At 46.3% G+C, this 13202-nt stretch overlaps 1 protein-coding gene and 1 non-coding gene across 2 annotated transcripts in view; both read left to right on the plus strand.

Moving 5' to 3' along the window:
- BAZ1B (bromodomain adjacent to zinc finger domain 1B) overlaps positions 1-13202 on the plus strand; it is a 78726-nt gene that overhangs the window by 14606 nt on the left and 50918 nt on the right. The window contains exons 5-6 of the mRNA XM_090025691.1: positions 8540-8661; positions 10246-10443. Of these exons, the coding sequence (XP_089881817.1) occupies positions 8540-8661; positions 10246-10443 (320 nt within the window). The remainder of the gene's footprint in view (positions 1-8539; positions 8662-10245; positions 10444-13202) is intronic.
- Positions 6712-6904, plus strand: LOC149853997 (U2 spliceosomal RNA). Its single transcript, XR_016439062.1, has one exon. It is a non-coding gene; the product is annotated as a U2 spliceosomal RNA (small nuclear RNA).

The following is a 13202-nucleotide window of genomic DNA, read 5'->3' on the forward strand; positions in this document are numbered from 1 at the left end:
CATTTCACTCATTTAGATGTCTTTTTGCTATGAGCATGTGCCTAAGACTTTAACCTCTGCTTTCTCTCATCACTTGCCGTTTCTTGCTGGCTCCTTCATCTCCAAGGTCTGTCTTCTGCTTATCTCCAACAATAGCTGGTGGGCTGCATCCTGTTCTCCTTACACAATGAGCTATATATCTTACAACACTGCAACCTTGTTAAAAAAATGCTTGCCTAAGCATCTTGCAATGTTACTTTTAATATATCATTCTGCCTTGTGGTTAGCAGCATTGCTGGCTGGCCACAGGCTAAAGCAGGGGTGGGCAATTATTTTGGGTGAACAGCAGAGGCAAACACTGCCCACCACAGCAGTGGGCTGCTTACCCAGTTTTGGCAGGCTGTCGAGGGCCGCATGGGTAGCCCCGCCCCTTGACAGGTGCCCTGCCCCCGGTCACCTTTTTGGGACCAGTGTCCCAATGTCTTGAGATCAATGTCACAGGGCCAGCACCGGTGGGGCCTGAAGCAGGGCACAAGCTGGCAGGGGTCTGTGGATCCAAGCTGGGCTGCACCAGCAGGTAGAGGGGGGAGCTGGTGCAGCTCCATAGAGTCCCTGCTGGCTGGGACTCAGTGTTCCCACTGGCTTCCACACCTGCTCACTCCCAGCACCCCCTAGCCCCATGGTACCGGGGGGGGGGGGGAGGGGGCTCAGCACAGCCCCAACCCCTTGCTCACCAGTAGGGAAGAAGCTGGTGCTGAGTGCAGGGGTGGGAAAAGCGGCTCCTCGTCTGCCTTGTGGCCAGTGCTCCCTGCTGCAGCCACTCGCAGCTCATGCAGGGCTGTCGTGAGCAGGCACAGGCAGCTCCACATGGGCTATGAGCAGCTGCACTGGCCACGGGGCGGGTGAGGGGCTGCTTTTCCCCACACTTGGCACCAGCTTGTAACCCAGCCCTGCTGCCAGCATGGGCCTGCCAGCTCCGGCCTTGCCCATCAGGGCTGCGCATGGCGGCGGCAGCTGCGGACCCCCTGCTTGCTGTGGTGGGCAGTGTTTGCCTCTGCTGTTCACCTGAAGCTCGTGCACTGGGCAGCTCATAGGCGGCAGTGGCAAACACTGCCCGGTGCGGCAGGTGGGGGGGGCTGCAGCTGCTATCACTGTGCACAGCCCTGACAGGTGAGCCTGGAGCCGGCGCGGGGCCAGGTTACAAGCTGGTGCTGAGTGCAGGGGTGGGAAAATGGCTCCTTGCCTGCCTGGTGTCCCCCCCCCCCCCCCCACACACACACACACACACACACACACAAAAGGGAGCACCGACCACGGGGTGGGGGAAAGGGCTGCTTTCCTCTGCACCGGGAAAGAACAGGGAAGGACCCCGGGGAAAAGCAGCCCCTCCTCTTCTGCCGCGTGGCTGGCGCTTCCTGCTGTAGCTACTTGCACCCCACGCGGGACTGTCCTGAGCAGGCATAGGCAGCCCCAGGTGGGCTGCAAGCGGCTGCAGCACGGGGTGCTGGCCACAGGGCGGGCAGGGGGCTGCCTCTTCCCCATGCTCAGCTTTTCCCCAGACCACATTTTCCCCAGGCTCCTTCCCTGCCTGGGTTCCTCTGTCCTCCCCCCTGAGGTTCTGGCATGGGGCAGCCACGTGGTCCCAGGGATTGGGGCTGGGCAGGCCCTGCTGTTGTGGGAGCCCACCAGGCTTCCCCTGGTTTCTACTGCCACTGGTTCCTATAATTTTTGGCAGGTACCAAGGGCAGATAAATATTAATTTTCTAAATTTTTTTAGGGGCCTTGGGCTGATTAGAATAACGTTGCAGGCCAGATGCAGCCTGCGGGCTGTATTTTGCCCACCCCTGGGCTAAAGCCTTTTATTCAGCTGTAAATCCAATGCTCCCCAAGATCTAAATACTGTCACCCTAACAAAATGGAGTATTTTGTTGCCACAGATGGGCTTTGAGTCTAGGCATACCTTAGGTTTTCCCATCAGAAATGGAGTACTTCTGGCAAAAATGTGTTGGTAGTCTAGGCCACAGGAATTTCCTATTTGTTGTTATTCTACGCAAAAAAATTTAGCTTTGTAAAGGGACTATTTTATAATAATTTTTAAGAGGGGCTATTACAAAATTTCTTGAATGAAACCTTAGCAAGCTCAAATCAGGCTAAATAGCAAAGCGTATCATAAAAGCACTTGTATTTAACATGCACTTCAGAAACGTAAACTAACTCTTGTAGTACTTGAAGGTGTGTATAATGTAAGTATCATATCCATTTCACGTGCTCTTTCTAGATAGCTAGGTAAAGGTGAGTTGGGATCTAATGTACAATCCACACAGTCTTGCCTCCTACCATGCCATATGTGTATGACAGGATGTGTGATTGTGGGATTACGCATGAGATTCCATCATATCTTATTGCTGGTGCAGGGGGAACCCAATCTTGGGCTCCTCTTGCACCAGCAAGAAGCAGTTGAGGGGCTTCGAACTGCAAGGGTGCCCCAGTCACCCGTGAGATCAAAGCAGCCCTGGTCCCCCAGGTCCAGGGTTTTCACGTACCCCCAGGGCAGCTACATGCTGGCTGCCAGGACCCAGCTGGCTTCTGGCACCCAGCATCCACAGCTGTAGGACTTGGTCCTTGTGCTGACGGGAACCAGAGTCTGCAGCTGCTGGGACTCCATAGTTGCGAAACTCCCAGCCCTGGTTGGGCATGGTGCACCTCTGAGGTTGGGAGCCTTGTCAGCTGGCAGGCAGCTACAAGCATAAGTTAAAGCTTGATAGCAACCAGATATAAACTTAATATACGTTTTCAAGGTCTAACTTTATAGCTGGTTGGAGCTACTTTGCATGTGTAGCTGGTCTTAAGTTAATTGCACAATTAACCAGTTAATTGTGCAATACCTGTAAATGTGTAGAGGGGTCCACAGATGAGTAAACTGAGGAATAAAGTGAAATGGCTCATCTTGAGTGACAAAGTAAGTTACTTGCAAAACCAGGACTGGAATTGGCTTCCAACTTTTAGTTCAACACTTAATCTGCTACAGAATTTCTGTGCAAATCCTGAGCAGTTGTATTAATGGGAAACTCTTGCTTTGAATTGTTCACCATGTAAATGTTGTGGTAACAGTTGTAATAGACCTTTATTGTCTGTGACAGTGTTAATATATAGGGAAATACTCCGATTCTGAATCTGTGAAGCAATAAACTGCTGCATTAGTAATGCTTGGAATAAGGCTAATGCCTACTGGGAAAGGAGATGTTCTCACTGAGGAGTAATTAATTTTCTTGCCAGTATGGAACATCACTTTCATTCTATTTTAAAATAATACATTGATACAATTCAGAATAACATTTTAGTGTTTGTCAGAATTTCATTGAACAAAATATTGCAGAGCACAAAACTAAATATGTTAATTTTTGGAGGCACTGGTTAAGAAACATGCAATTCCATTTATAGGAGGGATAGCATCATGATTGTCAGGAGTCAAGACTACAAAGATTTTTATTGTTCCCTGTGGCAGCATGCGACTTAGCGGTGCTGTGAAATCCCCTAGCGCCCCCTACCTACCATGCCAAATCGGGTTTAATGCACCCTCGCTATGTCGCCCGCCACGTCTTTGATGGTAATATGTTAAAGAGAGGCTGCCTTTCTAACCCTCCTTGGCATGGTGCCTGGATGCATCTTGGCTCTGTCTAGTTGCCTGGTGCACTCCAACCTCTGAGGCTGCATGTGAGTCCCACAGTTGCCCGTGCCCGCACTGGGGCCCGTCTCCCCACGGCTCCCGCAGCCCGCACTGGGGTCTTGCCTCGTGATCCCTCGCAATCGAGGCTCAGGTGGCCGTAGCTGTGCCTGGCCCCCAGACCCCTTTCCCGGGTCTCATGCCCACTGGGCTCCTCACAATCGAGGCTCAGGTGGCTGTAGCCGTGCCTGGCCTCCAGACCCCCTTTCTGGGTCTTGCGCCTCACTGGGGCTTCTTGCCTGCACCCATACTGGGCTCCTCCCAATACTGCCCACACTGGGGCCAGGGTCGGGACACCCCAAAACACAGAGCCCTCTCCGGCACCAGGAACCCCCACACTACTGGGGAGCTCCTATGAGGCCGCCTCCAACCCCTACAGCCTCACCCGGTCCTTCGGTGTAACAAGAAACAAAACAGCAAACTCCCACTCCTGGGCTACAACATAAATTCCAAGCCAAACTGGCTAACCTTCATTCATATCCCTACTAGGGTTTCCTCCACCCAGTATCATCACCCCGCAACTGCTCAGGCCATCCAGCTTCCCTGCTCCGCTTACTCCGGCAGAGCTCCCGCTTCCTTGGCTGCCAGAAAGGAACTGGCTCTGGTCTCAGCCTGGCTGTTTATATAGGCCAGGCCCTGCCTCCTTCTGGTCAGCTGACCCAACTGGTTGTCTTAGCAGCCCACACCTGTGCTGCTCTGGGGAGTGGCAGCTGAGCCCATATTACTGTTGTCAGTAGCAGGCACCTTAGTGCCCTGCTACATTCCCCTAATGTTGGTTCTGATATATTTGCAGTGATTGGTTTAATTGAATCTGTTCGTCAACTGCAGATGCCCCCTTCCCAAAGAAGAAAATCCAGTTTAACATTTCAAAGTGTTCAAATCAGAGTGTTATGCGAGTACTTAATTCCATACAGAATAGTCCCTTAATAAAAATGGGAAGTGTACACAATTATATACTGAATATTAAGCATGCTTGTGCATTTTTATCTGTGCTCTGCTGCCCATACAGATGTTAGTAATGCAGCTCAGCAATGTCCAGCCAGTAAGTCAGGCAGGGAAATGGGGGTGGGGGTTAGAAGGGGTAGGGGGGTGCAGCTAGAGGCCTGCATGGTGAGGGAGGGAGTTGGGCAGAGGCAGGGTCAGATGCTGTCCAGCCAGGGCAAAGAACGTGAGCCTGGGAGGGGTGAAAACAGTGAATGTTGGGGTGGCCATAGCCCACTCTGTAGCCAACCCTCTCAGAGTCACTGCCACCCACCTGGAGCACAGTCCCAGCCCAGCCCCCCCTGCTGGGAAGAGGCCTGCACAACTCCTGGCTCCAAGCCCACCGAAGACAGACTGCCCTCTCCCCACCCACAAAGCCGGGGGGCACATGCCCCCCATGCCTCCCCTGGGCATGTGCCCCCTGGCTTTGTGTGTGGGGAGCTGCAGTGGGGAGCTGGCCCACCCCCTGAACCCTCTGCACCTCCTGAATGAGCTGCCCATGGCTCTGCCCCACTCCCAGTGGGGTCATGTTCACCGCCCTGATTGGGCAGCCCCTGCTCCTGCCCCACTCCTTCCTTCACTGTTGGGGCCTTGATCTGCTCCATCCCCACCCCTTTCCTCCGTCTCAGACTTGCAAGCAGGGAACTGCTCTCTAAGCTGCAGGGCTGCATGTCGGTTATCCGATCAGTATCTGCTGATATGGCTGGTTAATAATTGGCTGTCGGTATCAGCCAAAAAAATCTTGGTGCACCCCTAGTTTCTTGGTTTTCCTTCTAAGAAACTGGTATCACAGAAGTGATATGCTGAAAGCCATGTGCAGACCAGTGGCAGAGCCAGGAGTAGACCCCCAGGTCTTCTGAATCACTGGTTCTATCTCATTCTTAAATATGAACCTGTTATATACACTGTTGATATCTATTCTGTTAACAAGTCTTAACGTTCAGGCATTCAAATTTTTTTCTAATTCAGCTTTTTCAGACTTGCAGTGTTTGGCTCACAACTTCCATTGTATTTATTCAGTGATGACATAATCTGGTAATGCTGCCTCAGTGACTAGAATCAGAACCAAAATATCACTTTCAGTGCTTGCTGAACTGCTTGCAGATATTTGCAAAACAAAAGTGAACAAAAGGCAAAACCTGAGTTGTGTGTCCTGAACCTTTTCCATCTGCATGCTTTGCGAAGATCCATCTCTCCTCAGGTGCCTTGTTGTCTCTGCTCAGGTTATTTGTGCCTTTCAACTCAAGGCAAGAAATTCTATAATGTGCAGTTCTGGGGTCAGTCCCTTCTAGCTTATTTGGAAACTTAAAGCTAATGCAGAATGAGGCTGCTTACTTATCAAGTGTGTAGGGAGCCCATTATACTTGTGCTTTGTAATCTAATCCTTACTGCTGGCCTGGTTTTGCCAGAGTTTAAAGGCTGGTGTTTTAATCTGTAGAGATTAAATAATGCTTTGGAGAACTGGTTGTTGGAGACTGATTCTCTTGCTGTGTGGTTATGTTGTAGATAGCATACCTTTTTTCTTTTAAACGTAAGGAACTATAAAGCATGATTTTCAGTTGAGTCTGTCTGGTGAAGAAACCTAAGCATGGGTACTTTTTTCCTCCAGACTTTTGTTTATCAGATCTCAGTTGCCTTCTGGGTAGATAGTAATGCAATCTTTATTTATTTATTTATTTATTTATTTATTCATACATTCTCCCCTTTATATTCATTTCAGTGTTGTTAAATGCTAATGTTGCATGGATAAGTCGTTGATTGGTATTGATGGATAGACAATGTCCTTCAGTAGCTAAGGTATTTAGAGCTGTTGGTCAGTACTTAGACTTGCTTATGTCACTGTTTTTCTTTTTAAGTAATAGTACTGTACTGTTTCTGTTCGAGGTGTACTATTTCATAACTTGTTGATAGCTGTAAAAAGCAGACATAACTTTTAGCCTATTTAAAAGGGGAGGGGGAGCTTCAGGTCCAGAGGGTGCTTTAGTTGTATGATATAATTATAAGGGGCTGGAGTGTCTCTGTTTATCATACTTACCTGGCAGGGGAAGCAGCGTGACCACGTAGGCGAGCTCCCCAGGGTAATTGTCTCTGATATGTCCTCCATAGGAGGTCTATATTGAGCAGATTCTTTTTGGTATTGGGTGGTGGAACCGGAGCGTGCTCCATCCACTCCATGCATTGACCTGGTATTGCAGTGCTTCCAGGACCGGTGCAAAAAAACAGGAAAAAAAAAAAAAAAATTGTTACTTCTACATACCCCTGGGTTATCTGAATTGCTGTGGCTTTAACTCTGAATGAGCCAATGTAAAAATGGCAAAGATTTAGCACTTTTATCTCTACCAGAATTTGAGGATGTAACAGTTACATCATGGCAGTTTACACTTTTATCATTTGGTTATAAGACTCTTAAACTTTTTACTATCTTATATGCATTTAAGCAAATAATTATTAAATTCAGGAATACTGATATTACTGTTCTTGTTTGAGTCGTGGCATGAATGTAAAGATTAAAATCTAGAGATTTATTTTCTACAGTCAGGTTTTATTGAGTAGGTATTTTAAGGAGGAGCATATGCTTCTAATTGTTCTCTAGCCAAGAAATAAGCCTCTGTTTACTCTGGGTGGAATTGTCATTGTTTCTTTGAATATATTAACATTTGTAGTAAGGTTACTTGGTTAATGGATTCAACATCAGCTCTTGAAAAGAAGTGATCCTTTTAGAAACACTTGAACACTTAGACTACAGCTTTTTTCAGAACATGAATTGACGTGGAAAATACTTTCTGCAAACCCCTTTTTAGAAACTCCAGATTAAGAACTGCTGTATTAGATGGGAGGGGGCAAAACCATTAAAATTGGATTATTTTTATTTCCCCAAATATCACTGGTTTGATCAAATGCATCAGCTGTATTGATAGTTCCTTGTTAAAAGCTAGCAGTCTGTGATCAAGAAACTTTTATCGCGGTGCCATTTAATCTCAGTCTGTCTTTACTGTGATGCAGAACTCACCCCCATCCATCTATTGTTAGTCCCTCGCTCGGGTGATCTTATGGATTCATAGATTCATAGATGCTAGGGTCGGAAGGGACCTCGATGATCTATTGAGGTCCCTTCCGACCCTAGCATCTATGAATCTATGAATCCATAAGATCACCCGAGCGAGGGACTAACAATAGATGGATGGGGGTGAGTTCTACGTCACAGTAAAGACAGACTGAGATTAAATGGCACCGAGATAAAAGTTTCTTGATCACAGACTGCTAGCTTTTAACAAGGAACTATCAATACAGCTGATGCATTTGTATTTTCCCTGATGGCTTTGTCATCTTTTTTTGGATTCCCAATCTTAAACATTTACTAATAAAAGTCAATCTACTCGCCTCTTGAGGTTGCTGCCCTGGGTAGGCATAACTAGTTGACCTGAAGCAGTGGCATATTGAAACATTGAGAGCTTCTGTCAAGAGCCCCTTCCTATGATCAGTTCCTCCCCCTATTAGTGACTGGTACAGGAATCTCAGGAGGTGTAAAGGACTTGCCTTGCAGATAGCTATTTTTTATTTTTTTTTGAATTTGTGTATAAAGGCGTACCACTCTGGACATGAGCTTAAATATGTTTTTCTAAGTGGTGCCCCCTCATATTTTAAGGCTTTCTGTTCTGGAAGGTGTTCTCAGTCTTTTGTTTCACAGTGTCTGAAACTGAGTTTGACGTATTCTAGTGCTCTAGTCTGATCAGAGGCTAAGGTTGTGGGACATCAAAGGAGTGGTAGAGGTCCAAGCATCATCTGTAGCAGCACACTTTGGTCTCTCTGTTTTTGAGCATCACACTATTAACTGCCTTATTCTTGCTTAATCAGGTGATCGGGCACGCAGATCCCCTCGGAAGCTTCCTACTTCTCTGAAGAAGGAAGAGAAGAAATGGGTTCCACCTAAATTCCTGCCACACAAGTATGATGTCAAACTGAAAAATGAAGAAAAGGTGAGGTGACTACTTGGATTGCATATGAACAGAAAAGGATGATTAAATAATCCATATGCATCTCTCTCAATGGTACGGTACAGGACCAAGCAGAGATCCCCAAGCTGACTTTGAATAATATAGTTTGTACCTCAGAAGCAGTAAAGACACTTTTTGCACAGCATTTTACTTACGCTATTAGCTGGATCTCTCTGTCCCATGTAGATCTACTCTGTCTCTAGCAGTGAGGTTTCCATTAATAATGTTTAGCATTATGTTTAAGATGGAGGCTTAAAAGATCCAGTTTTAGCCTTGATGAGCCAACTGGTTGTTAACTGGTTGATCTGTGACTTACCACTTCATAAATGAGCCATGGCCAGTGATATGTTAACTGTGTAAGTTGACCAAGAGTAACTGCTATTATAATCAGGTTTATTACTTGTTAATAAACATAGGAGACTCTAGGAAGTTTTAGGTGTCTGCATGTTGAATTATGAAGATAAATATGACTCAACAGTGTGGTGAAGCTGCCAAAAGGACCAATAAAACTCTGGTGTGCATCAGCCACTGGGTGGCCAGTAGATCCAGGGAGGTGCTTCTCCCTCTCCTTTTTAGAATTGGTGAGACCTCAGCTGAGAACTGTCCAATTTTGGGCACCACACTTCAAGAAGGACATAGATAAGCTTGAGAGGGTACAAAGAAGGGCCACCCGCATGGTTAAGGGCATGAAGGGCAGGCCCTATGAGGAGTGACTCCAGGAACTGGGCCTGTTCAGCCTGAGGAAGAGAAGGCTGAGAGGTGACTTGGTGGTCACCTACAGGTACCTCAGGGGGGGAGCATCAAAAACTAGGAGAGAAACTATTCAGGAGGGCACCTCAAGGGAGGGCGAGGACCAGTGGGCATAAACAAATAGAGGGTAAATTCAGGGTGGATATGAGGAAAACCTTTTTTCTGTAAGGGTCACCAGAATCTGGAATATGCTTCCAGCAGGGGTGGTGCGGTCACCCTCCTTGGAGGTGTTCAGGGCGAGGCCGGATAGGCACCTTGCTGAGCTCATCTGAGCCCAATAACTTCCTGCTCATGGCAGGGGACCGGAGTTGATGCTCGTACTGGTCCCTTCTGGTTCTATGATTCTGTGTGTTCCATTAGCTGGTCAGTGATCATAATCCAGTAGGAAAGCAACAGCAATCTTCACTCAGTGATAACAGCTGTAGAATTGCTCCTTTGGTCTCTGGTTTCTCCCTTCTTTAAGAGAAGATCAGTATTGTGCGGGTGTACAGATGCAAGGTAGGGCTTTTCACAGTTGCCAAAATGAAGTGCTAAATTTTGGCAAGGTATCTGCAACATTTCACATATTCTAGTGGTAGTTTTAGTTAACCGAACCTCCCACCAGCTTTTCTCAAATATCTCCATCCTGCAAGTTTTATTTATTTTATTTTGAGGTTACAGGAGGAGAAGGCTTTGAAAAGAGGAATGGATATTTCCTGGAAAAGCGGAAGCGTTGCAGACCCTGGCTGCATTCTTATGCTGCGTGGCATAAACCTGCAGAGAATATACAAGTTGAAAACATTTAATAATCAATCCTTGTTTTTCTCTATTTCAAAGATAATTAGCAGTGTGCCAGCCGATAGCTTAGTCCGTACTGAACGTCCTCCCAACAAGGAGATCCTGAGGTATTTCATCCGTCATAATGCACTGCGGGCTGGCACAGGCGAGAATGCCCCATGGGTGGTAGAGGATGAGCTAGTGAAGAAATATTCTCTCCCCAGTAAATTTAGTGACTTTCTACTTGATCCACATAAGGTAAGAATTTATCTAAATTTCTGGTTGAAGGGTGGTGCTGGGAGTGGGAAAGAATTGTTAGCTAAGGTTTTTGTGTAACTGGTGGGTTTTTGGAGACTTCACTTGAGATGCCTGAAAAGAGCTTAGTTTGCCCAGGGTAATTGACCTACACTTTCTGAAAATTGCTCCTTTTTAAGGCAGTTCAACCTGGGCATCTAAAAATTCTAGTTTTGAAAAAGTTGGTTCAAGTTCGTTGCTTAAGTGGGCCATGCTTACGTCTTAATGGTTGCTTACAGACATGGGGAAAAAAATATCAAACAAAATGACGCTTTACTTCAAGCTTGGTATGCCCTCATGCCAAGCACATGCATCCCCAGAAGAGGCATCGTGTTAGTTGCACCCCGCTTGCCAAATGTCTGTATAGATCAGGTACTTCAGCAGGGCTTTCTGGCACTTAGCTGATTGAATCAGCTATAGAGAAAAGTGCCAGAAAGTCTCACTGAAGCACCCAATCGATACAGATGCTGCGTAGCTGGGTTGGACTATCATGTTGCCTCTTCCAGTAAAGCATTGTTTTTGTTTTGTTTTTTCCCCATGTTTGTCAGTGCCCAACATGTCTTAGTGAGTGAAGTGAAAAGTCTAGAATCCAGTGGGTTTCTGATGCATTGTAAAATTAATTTAAAATGAAGCTGTGTACTTGTTGACTAATGATGTGGTAGCTTTCAAAAGTTTTTGTCCTTCACTTCCTTTCCTATACTTCCAGAATTCAGTTTTAAAGTCTTTTGCCATTTAGAAATGACTTGTTTGTCATGATGCAGAATCCTTCTGTAATTAGGACTAAAACAATGCTGTTTAAGTGGCAGTTTAAGTAATGGGGACTTAAATGGCAGTTAAATGGGGGACTTAAATGGCAGTTCTAAGTACTGGGGACTGGTAAATGCTTCTTGCAGAGAACAGAATTAAATTTTATTAGGCACCATGTTTGTTAGGGCTGTGTGACATTTCAACAAGTCTTTCGTTTCAAAGCTATTTTGACTCGTTTCGAGCTCAAAACAGCAAAATCGAAATGAGGGCACTTGAAACATTTCGAGTTTCGAAGCCGGCTTGCTTGCAGCTAAACAGAAACTGAGGAGAGGGAAGAGGGGGAATGACTGCTGTGATGTTGACATCTAGCTCCCGGTTTGATTCCCCAGCTCTCTGATCATTTCCCCAGCTCTTTCCGGGGGGTATGGGCCCCTGATCTGTGAGTGGGGTTTCAGCAGGCTTCTGCTGCAGGGTGTGGCCAGCGGCAGCTGCACAGATCCCCAAACTCCTCTCAGGGGAAGTGGGACTCTTCCCCAGATCTGCATACAGGATGACAACAGGCTGCCACTGCCAGCAAGTGATACTAGTTTTGCTTTGAACGGCTTGAGGTGCAGTTTCAAAAAAAACCCCGCACCTGTCTCCTTGCACTCAAAGGGCTACTGTACCTGCAATTTTCTTCCGAATCAGGTAAGAAGTGATGAAGTCATAGGCATTTTCATGATTCCCCATTATAGCCTATGGGTGAAACATCAAAATGTGTTGAAACAGCCTTGAAACAGATAAATAGTTTAGACCAAACAAAATGGAACAGTGCTTCGAAACAGCAAAATGAAATGCTGTTCCGGTGAAATGGAAGTCAAAATGAAACTACTGTGTCGCGCAGCCCTAGTGTTTGTTCTTGACGTACTTTTGTTCCCTAATGTCTTGTGCTAGGGCACTTTAGCATAACACTTAGCAATGCTACATTTTCTTTGCTTTATGGACAAGGAATGCAAGTAACTAGCAAAGCTATTTTGAGGTGTCTGAAGTTTACTGTGTAGGGCAAGCAATAATGCTGTAACCTTTATACAGTAATGCAAGTTATGTATAATGAGTTAATGTATACTGTATAATGAGGAGAGACTGAGGGACATAGATCTCTTCAGCCTTTGCAAGAGAAGGCTGAGAGATGATCTTGTGGCTGCCTATAAATTCATTGGGGGAGGGCAGCAGGGAATAGGAGATGCTCTGTTTACTAGGGCACCCCCTGGAGTAACTAGGAACAATGGCCAGAAATTGATGGAGAGCAGATTTAGGTTAGACATTAGAAAGAACTTCTTCACGGTATGGGTTGCTAGAATCTGGAATGGGCTCCCAAGGGAGGTGGTGCTCTCCCCTACCCTGGGGGTCTTCAAGAGGAAACTGAACGAGCATCTACCTGGGGCTCTTTCCTGCCTGGAGCAGGGGGTCAGACTCGATGACTTACGGAGGTCCCTTCTGACCCTAACATCTATGAATGTATTAATCTATAAGTTATTCAGTTATTTTTCTAGTTATGATACTGACTTGAGAAGACGCATACTTTGGTTTTGCATGCTAGTCTATGCAGAGAGACTATTTCGATCTTGTATAAAATTCTGGTTTGAAGCAGTGCTTTACAGAGTAAGGTAAACTTGAGGTAAAGGTGATGAAATTTATCCAAGGTCACACAACATATTAATGGCTGAACTGTAAACGGGTCTTGGGTAGCCTTACTTCCAGTCTTGTGCCCCCCTTCTGATTACTTTCTACCTAATTCCTAATCCAGAGCTTGCTTTAGTTGCAGGCTTACAATTTTTAGCTTCTCTTGGCATGGCAATACTTGGCAGCTACCATACACCTTGCCAACAGATGGCCTATAATGTTCTCCATTTAGTAGAAAACATCAAAATCTACTGCATTAAAAGTTTTGTTTCCTGCAGGAGGAGGCTTCTATAATACTGGTCACTGCCATTTCT

Source organism: Crocodylus siamensis, chromosome 13 (assembly GCF_052110815.1).
Source record: "Crocodylus siamensis isolate JL-2025a chromosome 13, ASM5211081v1, whole genome shotgun sequence".
Taxonomy (NCBI): Eukaryota; Metazoa; Chordata; order Crocodylia; family Crocodylidae; genus Crocodylus; species Crocodylus siamensis.